The sequence below is a fragment of the Dama dama genome, chromosome 9 (genome assembly GCF_033118175.1).
Source record: "Dama dama isolate Ldn47 chromosome 9, ASM3311817v1, whole genome shotgun sequence".
Taxonomy (NCBI): domain Eukaryota; kingdom Metazoa; phylum Chordata; class Mammalia; order Artiodactyla; family Cervidae; genus Dama; species Dama dama.
The window spans coordinates 8,547,648-8,564,322 of NC_083689.1; the positions used below are offsets into that span (position 1 = coordinate 8,547,648).

The 16,675-nt window shown below is 55.9% G+C and overlaps 2 protein-coding genes across 5 annotated transcripts; both read left to right on the forward strand.

The window, feature by feature from the left end:
* Positions 1-1,881: 1,881 nt before the first annotated feature.
* Positions 1,882-8,761, forward strand: TM6SF2 (transmembrane 6 superfamily member 2). 4 transcript variants are annotated; one of them, XM_061149733.1, is made up of 10 exons: positions 1,883-2,069; positions 3,795-3,898; positions 4,300-4,397; positions 4,467-4,570; positions 4,973-5,055; positions 5,704-5,828; positions 6,011-6,112; positions 6,441-6,533; positions 7,216-7,335; positions 8,275-8,761. In XM_061149733.1, the coding sequence occupies exons 1-10, from the start codon at positions 1,975-1,977 to the stop codon at positions 8,479-8,481; spliced, it is 1,131 nt and encodes a 376-aa protein (XP_061005716.1). In that variant the 5' UTR covers positions 1,883-1,974; the 3' UTR covers positions 8,482-8,761. The 4 variants fall into 4 exon arrangements, with proteins under 4 accessions (XP_061005718.1, XP_061005720.1, XP_061005716.1 ...); XM_061149735.1 differs by lacking the exon at positions 6,441-6,533 and having other exon boundaries at positions 1,882-2,069; XM_061149736.1 differs by lacking the exon at positions 7,216-7,335.
* A 3,287-nt stretch (positions 8,762-12,048) lies between these two features.
* HAPLN4 (hyaluronan and proteoglycan link protein 4) lies at positions 12,049-16,469 on the forward strand. Its single transcript, XM_061149164.1, has 5 exons — positions 12,049-12,158; positions 13,048-13,165; positions 13,467-13,829; positions 15,370-15,702; positions 16,078-16,469. The coding sequence occupies exons 1-5, from the start codon at positions 12,156-12,158 to the stop codon at positions 16,467-16,469; spliced, it is 1,209 nt and encodes a 402-aa protein (XP_061005147.1). The 5' UTR covers positions 12,049-12,155.
* Positions 16,470-16,675: the final 206 nt, after the last annotated feature.

Below are 16,675 nucleotides of genomic sequence, written 5' to 3' on the forward strand. Positions count from 1 at the left end.
AGCAGATCTCTGGTTGGAGTGACACACACTACCCTGTCTCCCCTCCATGGATGCTGTTCCCAGGGCAAGGCAAGGGGGTGACATGGAGCCTGCCCAGGTAGCCAGAGTCCTGAGCACAAGGGTGAAGTTCTGGGTGCCAGAGGTTCCAATGACAGGAACCCTGGGGCTTGGTCCCTAACACCTTGCTCTCCAGGTCAAGGTCACCCCTCCATTTAATTCTCAGTGACCAGAAGGATCACCAGACTCAGACCATGGACTTTAGCCCCAGCCAGGGGGGAGAGTTGCAAGAGGAGGCCTCCAAATGCCTGGGGGATGTGTAGGCATCTCCCAGATACAGGGTGTAAGAGCAGACCCCTGGTCCTCCAGGGGTAAAAGTGGGGCTGAGGTGACAGGGTGAGCTGCCTGGAAGATAGGACCCTGCAGCCTGCTTTAAGAGGTGAGGAAACAGATAGGAGAGGGTCCATCTTGCAGACAGGAGAGGGGCATGTAGGGAATTGAAACCACTGGAATTGAGAAAGGTCAAGAAAGGAGGCTGGAGATTCAGGTCAGCCCAGAGGAACCTGAACTTCACAAGGGAAACAGGCCCCTGAGGAAGGAAGGTTTTGAGTCAGTGGCCAAAGATCTTGTCACCCAGGCTCAGAGAGGGGACCCAGCTGGCCCGTGGAGATGGGGCCCTGGCTAGGCCAGGAGCAGGGGGTGGGGGATGTGAGGGTTTTACCCCAGGGAATTCGCTGGTGGTCCAGTGGTTAAAATTTGCACTTTTAACAGCCGTGCCCCAAGTCAGGTAACTAAAGTCCCAAAGCCCTAATGGTGCAGCCAAAAAAAAAAAAGGACTGTAGGTTTCCTTGGGACAGGAATCAAGTGGACACTGCTTACCCTACTTCCTGCAGCCACAAGCACCATGTGGGCAAGAATCCAGGCTAGTTGGAAGGGTTGATAGACTGCTGCTTCCTAATTCTCCCTCCATCCTGCAACCCCCTCTCTGGTCCAGCTCTGCCCCCTTGCGTTTGCCCCATTATGGAGCCCAGCCTCCTCCCGGCTGTCCAGAACCCTCGCACGCCCACCCCACGTTGCTCTGTGAACCTCCGCCACCGCCCCAGCCCTAGGGTCTCCCTTCTGCTGCTCAGTCCAAACGAGCTATTCTTCCTGCCAGGAACACCATCACCAAACTCCTCACCATCCTTAGCCGCCCCTTGGGCCCCGCCCTTCCGACCCGCCCACGTTAGCCCGTGTTCCACAGAGAAGGAAGAAACAGTAGAGAATCACCGAGCCCTTCAAGGTGTCGCCAACCCAAGGCAGTCTGCCTTGAGATGCCCTCCCCTGCCCCCTACCCCCGGGGCCCAGTCAAAACTTAACACCTGGACACGTGTTTAAATTTGTTTGCGGCCATCGCATGAAAACTCAAATCCCATGGCACTAAAGGGAACTCTGCACCCAGGCGGGTAAGGTTCTCTGCCAGTGCGCAGAAACGCAGAATCAGTACCCACTTGATCCTGGGTTCGAGAGAGGTCTGGGAAATGTGAAGAATTAAAAAGGGACTCCCCTTCGGGGTCGGAGTCAAGGATGGGACGCCTGCACCTTAGGGTGAAGAAAGAAGTGCAGAACGAGGCCCGGAGAACGAACTCCCGTAGAGTGAAGTTGCTGGCCGACGACCTCCAGGACGCAGAAATGGAAGCATTCTGAGGAATTGTGTTCTAATTAGTATTAGTAGAAAGCGAAACCGGCTGGGCGGCAGGCGCTGCCCTTAGTCCGGCGAGGCTATCAATGAATGGGAGGGGCCGCTGGGAGAGGGAGGGGCCTCGGAGGCTCCCCGGGAGCTCGCGGGGCAATCACAGCGGCGCGGGAGTGGGGGGGTGGGGGGTGGACGGGGCGACCTTTGCGCCAGGCGGGGCCGAGTCTGGCTGGGTCCCTGGCACCTCGGCGCCCAGAGGCACAGCCACGCAGGAGCCGAGCCAGGGTCCCGGCGTCGCCGCTATGGACATCCCGCCGCTGGCGGGCAAGATCGCTGTTCTATCGCTGGGCGCCCTCCCGTTGTCCTTCGCGCTCAACTATGTCTCCGTGCTCTCCTAGTGCGTGCGGGAAGGGGCCGGGGAGGCCTCCTCTGGGGCGGCGGGGCCGGGTTGGCGTGTGAGGGTGCGAAGCGGGCGGGATGCGGATGCGCGGGCTCCCCTGAGCCGAGCGGCCCCGCGCCGCGGGCCGGGGGAGAAGGCGGCTGGGTCAGGAGAGCCCCTCGCTTCCAACCGGAAATACCCTTCCAGCCGGCTGGAGCAGTGTGGTGGAGCTGGGGGCGCTCCTAGGACGCTGGGGGCCTGGGGGGAGGGACTTTGAGAAACAGAGCCCCTAACAAGGCAGGGTTTTGGAAGGTTTCTGGAGTTTTCCCAGGGATGTGCCCAGCACAGACTCCAAAGTCGCCAAGGGTCAAAGTATTGTTCCAGATAAGGCCCCAGTGACCCAGCTCTTGCCACACACAAGTTCTGCTGCACTACCCCTACCAGACCGTTCCTCCATCGCCTGTCTAAAACTTTCTTCTCTTCAGGGGCTGGCCCACCCTGTACATAGCCTCAGTTTCCCCTCCATGCCTCCACCTCCCCTGCCCCTGTCACCTAACCCCAGGCCTCAACCCGGTGGATCCAGCCACTGAATACCAGCCATCCACCAATCCCTCATACCCCCAAAACCAACACAGCCCGAGACATGGGGTAGAGGGAATCTTGACTGCGGAGTTGGCTCCTTGGGTACAAATTCCCAGTTCCACCCCCCTGGACTCCGAGTGAGCCAGGTTGCCCCGGGGAGCCTCGGTTTCTTCATTGTGTAATGGACATAATCCTAGACTCATTCCATAGTTACAGTCAAGGATTATGAACTGTGTGCCAAGACGCTGTTGTGGTCTCAGCTAATTAGTATAATTGTCATTGTTGGTTGGATGGGGCCAAGAATGGGGATCCTAAGGGGTCGGGAGAAGGTAGGGATCTGGAGAGAGTGTAAAGGGAGAATATGTGACCTTGGATATGTCTCCCACGCTCTCTGGGCCTTGGTTTGCCAAGTGTTGGGGGCTGCCCAGCGACCTGGCTTCTATTATCTCTACAGGTGGTTGCCGTGCCTTATCAGGTTGATAGGAACAGATCAGTGCAGGGGTGGGGTGGGGCTGATGGAAACATTTGGACTTTATCTGGGAGGAGTCAGGAGCTTCAGACAGTGAGGTGTACAAAGCTAAGCTCTAGAGATGCTTTGGTGGTTGTGAGCACTGGAAGTGACCACAGAGGGTCTTGGAATTGTTGAATGAATAAGCAAGCTGACACAGCAGCAGGTGACCGGATAAATCACATAGTCAGAAGGGGTTGACAGAGGTTCCCTCTGTACCTGGAAGAGGAGCAGTGTAGATGGGCCATGAAGGATGAATAGGACTTTGCCAAGTGGAAAGACTTTTGGAAGGAGTTAGGGGGTGGGGCATGAGGATGAGATGGTTGGATGGCATCACCGACTCAATGGACATGAGTTTGAGCAAGCTCTGGGAGTTGGTGACAGACAGGGAAGCCTGGCATGCTGTAGTCCATGGGGTCGCAAAGAGTCAGACACGACTGAGCGACTGAACTGAACTGAGGCGGTGGGTCAGAAACAGTTGGAGCAAGAGCCTGGTGCTGGGAAATGGGAGTTTCAGGGAATGGCTTTCTTTGATGGACAGGAGCTTCAGCCTGGTGACCTAGAGCTTCCTGGAGTCTGCTCTTGCCCTCACCAGGGTGCGATAGGGTCTCAAAGTGGGCCTGGCCTCCCTGACTTGGTTTTTCTCTCCACAGCCCCCTGGGGGTGGTGTTGATGAGCTCCCTGATCCTGGGTCTGCTCTCCTTGGCAATATACAGCTTGTCCCGAAGTGACATCTATTATGACCCGCTCTATGCTGGTGAGTTGGTGGGAGGGTCCTGGGGAAGAGAACTGTTTGGGCAAGGGCTTCCTGCATCAGAATGGCAGTCCTTAAAGGGCCTTCATCAGCCTGGAGAACCTCAGAGAGACTGGAGACCCCTTGTTGTTTGGGGAATCTCAAGGCGCCTCCCCCTTCTGACTTGGGGCTCCTGAGTGCCAGAACAGTGCCTTTCTCATCAACCTGTGGACACCTTTAAGGCAAGGACTGTGCCTCCCTATGAGGAAGGGTTGTGGGTCATGTGGTTTGTGGGGTTGGGCCTGGGAGCAGTTTTGCACAGAGACTTTGGGAAACTGAGTCCCGAACAAGAGCTCTCAGGCCCCGCCCACACCTAATCTTTGCCCCGCCCCCACACTGCCAATGCCCCGCCTGCTCTCCCGTAGTCTTCGCGGTCTTCGCCTTCACCTCCGTGGTGGACCTCCTTATTGCTCTCCAGGAAGACGGCTACATGGCGGGTTTCATGGCGTTCTACACCAAGGAGGTAAGTCGGGAGCGGTCTGGGATGCCCGCAGTCCTACTGCCTGTCTGAGCCCCACACCTGCCCCTGCAGGGTGAGCCGTACCTGCGCACAGCGCATGGAGTTTTCATCTGCTACTGGGATGGCATCGTTCACTACCTCCTCTACCTGGCCATGACTGGTGCCATCCGTAAAAGGTGCGCGAGGCGGGCAGGGTGGCACCTGGACCCTGGGAAGGAGGTGGAGTTCTTACGTGGGAGGTCCCAGGCCAGGGTGAAGCCAGAAGTATCTGTAGGGGAAATCAGGAAGCCCCTCTAGGGCTTAGACAGGAAGGCTAGGAGAAGGATTCAGGGGATGTCACTGGGGTCCAGGGTGGTCGATTCTCTTCTCTTGTGACACCCCGTACCTGGGCAGCCACTGCTATCCTGGGACATAGGGTCTGACTCTTCATTCCTCATTCAACTCCCTGTTGTCCCTTCTGATTGGGTGAAAGCCAAGGGGTCCAGACCTGGGGAGCCCAGATTGGTCTCTGGACCCTGCCTGGGGCTCTAAGACTGGGTAACATGTATCTACCGGTTACTCCTCCATCTCCTGACCAGGAAGAGTTACCGGAACCTTGGACTCTACTGGCTGGGATCCTTCATCATGAGCATCCTAGTGTTCCTCCCAGGAAACATCCTTGGTAAGGACTTGGCTCTGCAGAATCCTGTCTCCCTGGGCTGGGTCACTGCCCTGCATCTGGAAGTCCCCACAGGGTCCCCCATATCTTTTCTAGTGTCTGCGGAGGGCAACCCCGCACCCCTGCCAACTGCATGCCTCCCCATTCACAGTCTAAGTCGGCAGACTTTCCCCACATCTCTCCCATTTTCCTCCTGGAGGAATGGAAATACATTCCACTTCTTCCCTAGGTAGTGGTCCCTGACCCTAGGAACTTAGCCCAGAATGCTCTTGACATGAGAAGGGAATCTAAAAGTGGATCCAGAGGGCAGACTGACAGCTTTGTAGGTAGGTCTTGGGAGACAGAGCAGAGAAGGCAGCCAGGGATGTGGGGGTGGTTGTGAAAGAGGAATATCCAGGGTGTTTCCAGGGGGAACAAAAAACAGCTGAAGTGTAGGTGCCGTGTCCTGCAGGTAAATTGAGGAAGGCCAGGCTGAGGAGGATGGTCATCATCTTACAAGCACTGGGGAGTCAGAGGTGTTAGGGTTGAGCTAAGATGGCATTTGTGACTGAACAGCTTCCAGCCAGGGGCTCTGACATGGCCCTGCTAAAGGGTCCAGCCAGGCCTGGGAGATCCTCCCTTCGTGACACCCTGTCTCTCCTACTGTGGCAGGCAAATACAGCTCAGAGATCAGGCCTACATTTTTCCTCACCGTTCCTTTCGTTCTGGTCCCATGCTGGGCTGGCTTGAGGGTCTTCAGCCAGACCCAGGTGCCAACCTGCTGCACTCCCAACACGGTGAGTCTCTTGCCCCCAGGTCAGCCTTGTCCCAAATGCCTGAATGTCCCCCATTTGGGTTGCTTCTCACCAAAGACATTATCTCCTTGGAAAGATCTCCTTGGTGATTAGGGAAGAAGGGATGAGCCTTCACTGAGTGCCTGTTGGATACCAGACTTCTCATGCTGTTTCTCATGGGGCAGGTGGAGGAGGCCCAAAGAAAGGGCCTTCTGCGGCGCCCAGTTGACCTGGCCCTCATCATCTACCTCATCTTCGCTGCATTCTTCACCCTCTTTCGGGGCCTGGTGAGTCTGCACTGGCCAGCCTACTTGCCTCCAGTTCCCTCCCCAGCCCATCCCTCCCTTCTTTAACTTCTTTATCCAGTGCAGAAAAAGGCCACTGCTCTCCCACCTAATCATCCAGGGAAGTTCACTGAGTCTAATAATCTGAGTGTTCCATCACAAAGTCCCATTCCCTGTAGCCTTCTCCCCAGCTCAAGTATCTGTGGGTTCTCAGAGGAGAAAACCAAGGCTGGGGCAGGCCAGAGCAGGGGGTGTGGGCCCCTCCCAGAGGGTGGGGAAGTATCCCTATGCGAGGGATGTTTGAGGCTGTTGGTTTGTCCGTGGGTCCCAGGTGGTACTTGACTGCCCCATGGATGCCTGCTTTGTCTACATCTATCAGTATGAACCATACCTGAGAGACCCCGTGAGCTACCCAAAGGTTCAGGTGAGAGGGCAGATGGGGGGAGGGCCACGGCCCTGCTGTGCTTGGGGGCCTGCTGGGCCCCTTGGATGCAGGGGCCAAAGCAACACAAGTCAAACTGGCTGAAGCACAAATGGAATTTATTGTCCTACCAAAAAAAAAAAAAAAAAAAATCACAGATGTGGTCTTCAGGTATGGCTGGATCCAGGAGCTCAAAGCCAGCTCCATCTCTGGGCTCTGCTTTCTGTGCATGTGCCCCACCCCCAGGTGGTGCCTTTGTGGGATGGCAGAGACAGCCTTGGGTAGCACTAGGCTCCCATTCTCCCTATTTAGCCACCTCAGAGGAGGCCGAGCCCTTAATTCCTCAGTGCTTAAGTGTAAGTCTCAAGTAGGCTCTGATTGGCCAAGTTTAAGTCACATGCTCATAGCTGATTATTATGACCAGGGGGGTGGGATGTTCTGATTGACCAGGCCAGGGTCACATGCTACATACAGAGGAAGGTGGGTGGGCTCAGTGTGTGAGAGTGGTGTAGTGGGGGAAACCCAAGGGAAAGAAAGGAGTAATTTCCACAAGGGTGGGGTATACAGTGAACCCCAATCTTGATAGAGTCTGAGGCTGGCCAGGTCCTCCCAGGGGCCACCACCTGAGAGACAGCAGGAGACCTAACTAAGCAGCTACTCACTCCATCAGTCGTGTGCCCCCCAGATGCTGGTGAATATGTTTTATGTGCTGCCTTTCTATGGCCTGGCCATCTATGCCCTCATCTTTCCTGGATGCTCCTGGCTGCCTGACTGGGCCTTGGTATTTGCTGGAGCCATTGGCCAGGTGAGGTGGGGTGGGCTGGGGTGTGTTGGGCCCGTGCTTAGGAGAGAGAGTCTCTGCCTGCTCATCAATTGCCTTTGTGCTCATCCTCGGTGATGCCAGGCCCTTGACAGTCTCCCAGGTTTTCCTAGTGTTGGAAAGAAAAATGGGCCAGACACAGGTACCCCATCCCATGAGGTCAGAACTGAACAGAGGGGGTACAGAAGCTGAGAGGGATTCCAGAGGGGCAGAGTTCTTAAAAGAGCGGGCATGGGCTTTGATGTATGGGTATGAATTCTTTAGGCAGGGAACAGCATTCCAGGAATGGGAACAGCATAAAGAAATGCACAGAGGGGGACAGTGATTTAGACAGCTATAATGTGGGTAAAGGCAGCGGCAAGATAAATTGACAGCTAGATGCTAAGGGCTTTGAAATCTGGGCTTGGGAGCTTGTGCTGAGAACAATGAGGAGCCATAGAAAGTGTTTGAGCAGTGGAGGGTTCAGAGCTGGGGGCATGTTTCTGGGTTTCTGATGGGAAGTGATAAAGGCTGGACCCTGGCCAGGGCAGTGGGATCAGGAGGACCTTGATTAGATGTATTATTATTTTATCTATTACAGGTAGAATTGAGAGGATTTGTGTCAAGGCTGCCTGGGGTGGGGAAGACCAGGAGGAGGGGCTAGACTCAGGTCAGAAAGATGGGGTGAGGGGTCCAGCAGACAGAGTGAAGATGTTTCTGGTTAGGCAGCTGGGCAGAGGCTCACAGATAAGTGGATAAGAATAGACAGGACATGTGGGGCACAGGGATGTTTAGAGACAGAGGGATTGAAGAGGGGAGACAGGTAGGTCAGCAGGACCAGAGAGACAGGGATGAAGAACTTTCGGGTTCGCCATGGTAGGATGCTGGCGATGCTGGGACTGGTCCTCTGGTCTGTGACACCCATCCCCCCTTTCTGGCTGCCAGGCACAGTTCTCACACATGGGGGCCTCCATGCACCTGCGCACGCCCTTCACCTACCGTGTGCCTGAGGATGCCTGGACCAGCTTCTTCCTGTGTAACCTACTGTATGCGCTGGGCCCCCACTTGCTGGCCTTCCGTTGCCTGTGGCGCCCCGCCTTCTTCCTACGCCCACCTCCTGGGCCCCCAGCCAACCATGAGAAGCAGCACTGAGGGGGCCGTGGGGCCCCCCCACCCCCCGCAAGACTCTGTTTACATGCCCAGCCAGCCCTGTCCTTGGAAGGGGGAGTTGGGCTTTTTTAGAGACAGGAGGTGTGTTTCTGGGTGCCTTCAGTTCTGGCTATGGTGATTTCAGGCCAGTGGGTGTGATGGGGTTGTCCAACGTCCAGGTGTTCCAGCAGAGAGGACCATAGACCCTCAGCTGTCACCTAACCCAAACTCCACATAGGCACCCTCCCTATCCATTATCCCCCCAATAGATCCTTTTAGTAAAAGTCCTTTTGATGAATAAAATGTTGCTCTGACTGTTTCATGGGGCAAGGGACCCTCTTCTCAGAACCCACCAGGGCCCACTCATCACTGCCAGCTTAACTCACAGGAGCTAAGGTGCTGGACAAGAGAAGTTTGCCTCTGGTTGGTGTGCACAGCCCCATCTTCCAGATGGGGAAAAATGAGGCTCCGAGAGGAACAGAGACCCGTCTGAGGTCACAATCAAGAGAGAAGAGTCCAAAGTCTAAGCTCCACCAAGAAATTATAATAACTAACAGTGTGACACAGTTATTAATCACCTACTGTATACCAGGCCAATGACCAACCTCACACACTACATGCTGGATCTCACCCCATATTCCATATGGGAAAACTGAGTCTGCAGGAGGTGAAGAGCCTGGCCCGAGGTCATGCCTCCTTAATGCAGCTGTGTTAGGCACAGAGTCCTGGCTCCTTCAAGCACAGAGCCCTGTGTCTGCTGTCTGACTGGCTCATATTTGGGAGAAACTGAAGTGGGGGGCAGCCAAGAAGTTGGGGGAAGGGCTCCCTGTCCTCTGGTTTTAGGTTTTTTTAATATTAATTTTTATTTATTTGACTGCATCAGTTCTTAGTTGCGGCATGCAGGATCTTCAGTTACAGCACGCGAACTTTTAGTTGTGGCGTGTGGGATCTAGTTCCCTGACTAGGGATCAAATCCAGACCTCCTGCATTGGGAACACACAGTCATAGCCACTGGACCACCAGGGACGTCCCCTCTCCTGATTTGATTTTTGAACTTGAGTGAAGGTGCAGGTTCGGGGGTAACTCCTGCCCAGAGCACTGTGGGTCAGGGGATTGATCTCCCTACCCCTACCGATACTTATTAGGCATCTATAGTATGACTAGAGATCTCTTCATGAAAATTAGAGATACCAAGGGATCATTTCATGCAAAGATGGGCACAATAAAGGACAGAAATGGTATGGACCTAACAGAAGCAGAAGATATTAAGAAGAGGTGGCAAGAATACACAGAAGAACTATACAAAAAAGATCTTCATGACCCAGATAACCATGATGGCGTGACCAGTCACCTAGAGTCAGACATCCTGGAATGTGAAGTCAAGTGCGCCTTAGGAAGCATCACTACGAACAAAGCTAGTGGAGATGATGGAATTCCAGTTGAGCTATCTCAAATCTTAAAAGATGATGCTGTGAAAGTGCTGCACTCAATATGCCAGCAAATTTGGAAAACTCAGCAGTAACCACAGGATTGGAAAATGTCAGTTTTCGTCTACGGCCATACCACCCTGAACATGCCTGATCTCGTCTGACCTCAGAAGCTAAGCAGGGTCAGGCCTGGTTAGTACTTGGATGGGAGAAAATGTCAGTTTTCATTCCAGTCCCAAAGAAAGGCAATGCCAAAGAATGTTCAAATTACCGCACAATTGCACTCATCTCACATGCTAGCAAAGTAATGCTCAAAATCCTCCAAGCCAGGCTTCAACAGTACGTGAATGGTGAACTTCCAGATATTCAAGCTGGATTTAGAAAAGGCAGAGGAACCAGAGATCAAATGGCCAACATCCATTAGATCATCAAAAAAGCAAGAGAGTTCCAGAAAAACATCTATTTCTGCGTAAAGCAGAAATGCCAAAGCCTTTGACTGTGTGGATCACAACAAACTGTGGAAAATTCTTCAAGAGATGGGAATACCAGACCACCTTACCTGCCTCCTGAGAAATCTGTATGCAGGTCAAGAAGCAACAGTTAGAACTGAACATGGAACAACAGACTGGTTCCAAATCGGGAAAGAAGTACATCAAGGCTGTATATTGTCACCCTGCTTATTTAACTTATATGCAGAGTACATCATGCGAAATGCTGGGCTGGATGAAGCACAAGCTGGACTCAAGATTGCTGGGAGAAATATCAATAACTTCAGATATGCAGATGACACCACCCTTACGGCAGAGAGCAAAGAGGAACTAAAGGGCCTCTTGATGAAAGTGAAAGAGGAGAGTGAAAAGTTGGCTTGAAACTCAACATTCAGAAAACTAAGATCATGGCATCTGGTCCCATCACTTCATGGTAAACAGATGGGGAAACAATGGAAAGAGTAAGAGACTTTATTTTCTTGGGCTCCAAGATCACTGCAGATGGTGACTGCAGCCATGAAGTTAAAAGACGCTTGCTCCTTGGAAGAAAAGCTATAACTAATCTAGACAGCATATTAAAAAGCAGAGACATTACCTTGCCAACAAAGGTCCATCTAGTCAAAGCTATGGTTTTTCCAATACTCATGTATGGATGTGAGAGTTGAACTATAAGGAAAGCTGAGTGCCGAAGAATTGGTGCTTTTGAACCGCAGTGCTGGAGAAGACTCTTCAGAGTCCCTTGGACTGCAAGGAGATCAAACCAGTCCATCCTAAAGGAAATCAGTCCTGAATATTCATTGGAAGCTGAAGCTCTAATACTTTGGCCACCTCATGCAAAGAGCTGACTCATTGGAAAAGACCCTGATGCTGGGAAAGATTGAAGGCAGGAGGAGAAGGGGATGGATGCCATCCATGGTTGGATGGCATCACTGACTCAATGGACATGAGTTTGAGTAAGTTCCAGGAGTCAGTGATGGACAGGCAAGCCTGGCGTGCTGCAGTCCGTGGGGTCACAAAGAGTCGGACATGACCAAGCGACTGAACTGATAGTATGTCTAGCCACTAGATCATCACCAAAGACCCAGAACTCCATATCTTAGATGTGGAAACTGGGGCATCGAGTGAGGGGCAGAGTCAGATTTGAGCCGTTGCTGCAGGTCCCCTCTGCAGGGTGTGTCTGTTGTGGGGTCCCCATCCCAGAGTGAGCATCTCTGGCTGCTGGAGCCCTCGACCCTTTGATGGCAACCCACTCCAGTGTTCTTGCCTGGAGAATCCCCTGGACAGAGGAGCCTGGTGGGGTCCATGGGGTCACACAGAGTCGGACACAACTGGAGAGACTTAGCATGCACACAGCGACAGATGGGAAAACTGAGAGCTGCAAGCCCTTTCCCGGGTTACTCAGCCCTTCTGCCCACACAGGGCATCATCAGCTTCACCCTCCATTCAAAAGACAGTTGAACTGAGACCCAGAAAATTTCCTCTACTGGCCCAGGTCAGTCCCAGGCTTGGTACCCGCAGTTCAGGGCGGTGCTTCCTCCATCTGTGCCCATCACCACCTCTCCCCAGAGCAGGTGCCGCCATGTCCCCTTTAACGCCCCCCCCCCCCCCACCCGGCCGCCTGCCTCCTTCCCTCCCTGCTCCCCTTGCAGGCAGACGCCAGGATTGCACTGTCTGCTGGGATCTGCCCAGTCTTTCCCGGGTGTGCGGGGTGGAACGCAGTCCCAGCGCCTGGGGGCCGTTGGGCGAGGGCCGCACCGGCAGGATGGTGAGTGGGACCATGGGTTCGGTAGGTCCTTCTCTGGGATTCTGTGTCTCTGAATGTACCTCCTTCGGTGTTTCCCTCCTTAGCCCTTCTCCCCCTCGCGGCTCTCCCACCCCCACCTCTCACCTTCTTGTAGCTCCTCTCCCACTCTATCCATCTCTACCTCTCCTTTTCTTATTCTTCTAGGTCTGTCCCTACTTTTCTCTCTCCCGCCCCCCGCCCCGGTCCCTTTTCTCTCCCTCTCTCTCTGTCTCTGTCTCTGCGTCTGTCTGTCTCTCCCCGTCCTCCCTTACCCTACTCCTCTGGCACCCTCTCTCCCCTCTCTCTCCCTCCGTAACTCCGCTTCTCCATCTTTCCCTCCTCTCGCCTGTCTCTCCTGCTGTCTCCATCTCTCCTGCTTTGCTATATCTCTCAGTCTCTTCTCCTGTTCTCGCCTTCTTTCTGTGTCTCTCGCTCTCTCCGCTTCTACCACCCCCACCTGCGCGGGTTTGCTGCAGTCTCCTGGCGTTCGGATAACCTTGCCGCTGCCGCTGCTCCCGCTCCTCCGCCCCTCCTCCCTCCTCCCCAGTCCCTGGCCTGGGCCGGAGAGAGCGAGAGAGAAGGGGGCGGGGCGCGGGGTCTCCGGCGCGGGGGTTCGCGGGGGCAGGCGGGTTGCCCACGCAGAACTAAGGGAGAGTGGGTCCAGGGGCGTGAGCTTTGCGCAAGGGTCGTGAAGTCCCAGGAGAGTGGGGCTAGGGGGAGGGTCCGCTAGCCTTCTCCTTGGGACCCTGGCTGGTTAGGGACCTGGGCGTGTAAGAAGTCCTCGCGGCGAGAAAGGAAGACCGGGGGGCAGGGGGCTAGTCTTCTGAAAGGGCAGAGTCAGGAGGCCGGACTGAGCCCTGGGTGCCCCCAGGTGTGTGCTCGGGCGGCCCTCGGTCCCGGCGCGCTTTGGGCAGCTGCGTGGGGAGTCCTGCTGCTCACCGCCGCGGCGGAGGCGCAGCGCGGCCGGAAGAAGGTCGTGCACGTGCTGGGTGAGTCAGGGCCGTGGAAGCGGATCTTGCCCCGCAGAGGCCGTGGGCAAATAGGATCGCCCGGGTGCGCGGAGCGGGAAAGAGGGAGGGTGCTGGGCGGTCCTGATGGCCACAGTCCGCACGCCGCTCCTCCCGCTCTGAGTCCCCGCCCTCTCCCTAATTTCCTCCTGGAGCCCCTTTACCTTTCTGATCTCCTGACCCTCACCTAACTTTTCTTCCTACACCCCCTTCCCTGGGTCCCGCTCCCCAGGTGCTCCTGCCCCGCCCCTAGGGCCTCTTAACCCTCTTTGGTCGTCCACAGAGGGGGAGTCGGGCTCGGTGGTGGTGCAGACAGCGCCGGGACAGGTGGTCAGCCACCGGGGTGGCACCATCGTCTTGCCCTGCCGCTACCACTATGAGGCAGCCACCCATGGCCACGACGGCGTCCGCCTCAAGTGGACCAAGGTGGTGGACCCGCTGGCCTTTGCCGATGTCTTCGTGGCGCTGGGCCCCCAGCACCGAGCGTTTGGCAGCTACCGCGGGCGGGCTGAGCTGCAGGGCGATGGGCCCGGCGACGCCTCCCTGGTTCTCCGAAACGTCACGCTACAGGACTACGGCCGCTATGAGTGCGAGGTCACTAACGAGCTGGAGGATGACACGGGCATGGTCAAGCTGGACCTGGAAGGTGACTAGACCGTGGACAGGACGAGTCACGTTTCTAAGGGAGGAGAGAGGATATTGCAAAGGGCAGAAACCAAGTCAAGATGGCCTGAAGGGATTTAGCAGCTCGGTGGGGTAGGATAATGGTTGTGATTTGGGGTGATTTCGCTCCTCAGGGATATCAGCAACGTCTAGAAGCAGGTTATGGTGGTATATAGCGGGGAGAGGCCAGGGATGCAGTGAAACCTCCCACAAAACACAGGCAATCCGCCCAAGCAAAGAATAATCCAATCCAAAATGTCAATAGCGAAGAGGCTGGGAAACCCTGCAGTAGAATTCAAGCACTCACACCATGTCAGGAATCCTTCCCTCAGCTCTGCCTCCCTGGGTGGTCTTTCCTTGGACAAGTTTCCTGGGTGGAAACAAAAAGTAGTGCCAGGCTTCCACCCTCCCAGCTTGGCAATCGATTTCCTTTAAGTGTTACCCAGAGTCCCAGAGTTGTCCCTCATTGGCCCAGCTTGAATCATGTGCCTATCCATGAGCCAATCACTGTGTCTGGGAGATGGGTTGCTCTGACTGGCTGACCGTGGAGCCGAGAGGTGGCGTTTTTATTTGAAGAATTCCCTTCCATTTGGTTGCTTTCCTCACTCTACCTTAGAAGACTCTAGGAGAGATTTCTTAGCCCTCACTTGCTGAACTTCCCAACAAGAGCGAACAACAACAATAACAAAAGCAGCTTTCCTTTATTGAGTGTTTTCTATGTGCTAGGAGCTTGGTTGAAGAATTCTCTGGAGTCTCTCATTTAATTTTCCCAAAACCCCTGAGGAAGACGCTATTACTAGCAGATGGGCAATTGGCTCAGAGAGGTTAGAGCCTTGACCAGGACACATACCAGTGAGTGGCACAGCCAAGACTCAAACTCCAGGCTCAGGCTTCAGCTCTTCTCTCTGGTTCCTGTTTGAGCCTTCCTGCAACTGCTGAGAGATGCATCTGCACCCACAAAGTCTTCCCCCCAAACACAGACACACAGAATGCTAGTGAGCTGAGTTGACTGTGATTCTGACGAGGGAGGAGTTAACGAACAGAAGGTAGATGGGAAAACAATGGGAAATGTCCTGGGTAATCCTGGAGACCAAAGAGCTCTTTGTCTAGGATCAAATATTCATGGGCTCCCAGCGTGGGGGAGTCAGCTCAGTGGGCTCAGAACTTGACCAGAAGGCAGGTCCCAATGCTGGAAGAATGTCAGAAGCACACAGAACTGAAGGAAGCAGGGTTGTGGGAGCTGGGTTTTGAAGGATGAATAGGAGTTCTACAAGTGGAAAGGTGGAAAGAACACGAACAAAGGTCTCCAGGGGTGGAAAGGAGGTGGACATGACTAAGTGTGTCAAAGAGGAGATCAAGTGAATCCCAAGTTGAAGGCAAAGGAAGTATGAGGGATATGAGCTGGGGAAAGGCTGGTCAGGTCTGACGCCAGAGGGAGGGATGGACTGAAAGGGGGCGCCCCTGATGTCAGGTAGGTGGATGCGAGTTGGGGGGGTCCGAGCTGACCCTGTGTATCCTCTCAGGTGTAGTCTTCCCTTACCACCCTCGTGGAGGCCGCTACAAGCTGACCTTCGCCGAGGCTCAACGCGCGTGCGCTGAGCAGGACGGCATCCTGGCGTCGGCTGAGCAGCTGCACGCGGCCTGGCGCGACGGTCTGGACTGGTGCAACGCGGGCTGGTTGCGCGACGGCTCGGTGCAGTACCCGGTGAGCCAGCCCCGGGAGCCCTGCGGCGGCCTGGGCGGGGCCGGGAGCGCCGGGGCTGGCGGCGGAGCCTCCGGAGGTGTGCGCAACTACGGCTACCGCCACAACGCAGAAGAACGTTACGATGCTTTCTGCTTCACGTCCAACCTCCCGGGTGCGTAGGCCCCACCCCTGGGAGGAAGGTCCTGCCCACCGCTGGCGCGGGCCCCGCCCCACCCGTGAGGCCCCACCCCCAGGCCTGTCTCAATATTCTTTCCCACTGTGCCCAGTTTTCTCTCCTCGCCTTTCCTCTCCACACCTATCCTCGGGTGTCCGGACCCGGAGGTCCCTAGTATAGTCAAGGCGCGGCAATCGAACAAAGCCTGGCACCAACACTGCTCTAGCCGAGGCCGTGGTCCCGGGCTGCAGAGGAGAGGGTGAAGTTTCTGAACCCTGAGGCTGTTTCCTGGGCGGCAGGCGAGAAGGAGTCCTGAAATCCGAGGCCCAGCCCCAAGAGCAGCCCTAATCACTCCTACCCACCCCTCTGCAGGGCGCGTGTTCTTCCTGAAGCCGCTGCGGCCGGTGCCTTTCTCCGGAGCGGCGCGCGCGTGCGCGGCGCGCGGCGCCGCTGTAGCCAAGGTGGGGCAGCTGTTCGCCGCGTGGAAGCTGCAGCTGCTGGACCGCTGCACCGCGGGCTGGCTGGCGGACGGGAGCGCACGCTACCCCATCGTGAATCCGCGCGCGCGCTGCGGCGGCCGCCGGCCGGGTGTACGTAGCCTTGGCTTTCCCGACGCCTCGCGCCGCCTCTTCGGCGTTTACTGCTACCGCGCGCCTGGCGCACCGGACCCCGCCCCTGGCGGCTGGGGCTGGGGCTGGGCTGGAGGCGGCGGGTGGGCCGGAGGCGCCCGAGACCCCGCCGCGTGGACCCCGCTGCGTGTCTAGGCCTGGGCCGTGGACCGCGGGGGCGCTTGGCGGCTGGCCGAGTGCCCTGCAGCGTGGACTGACCGCACACTTGGAGACTGGCCATACCCCTTGCGGTGCCCTGCAAGTTGACCAGACCTCCTGCGGTCCTTAACCCCTGGCCGCACCCTCTGAGGTCCCCAGAGTCTGGCCAGTTCTCAGAGCCAAGTCCCTTGGAGTCCCCTGGA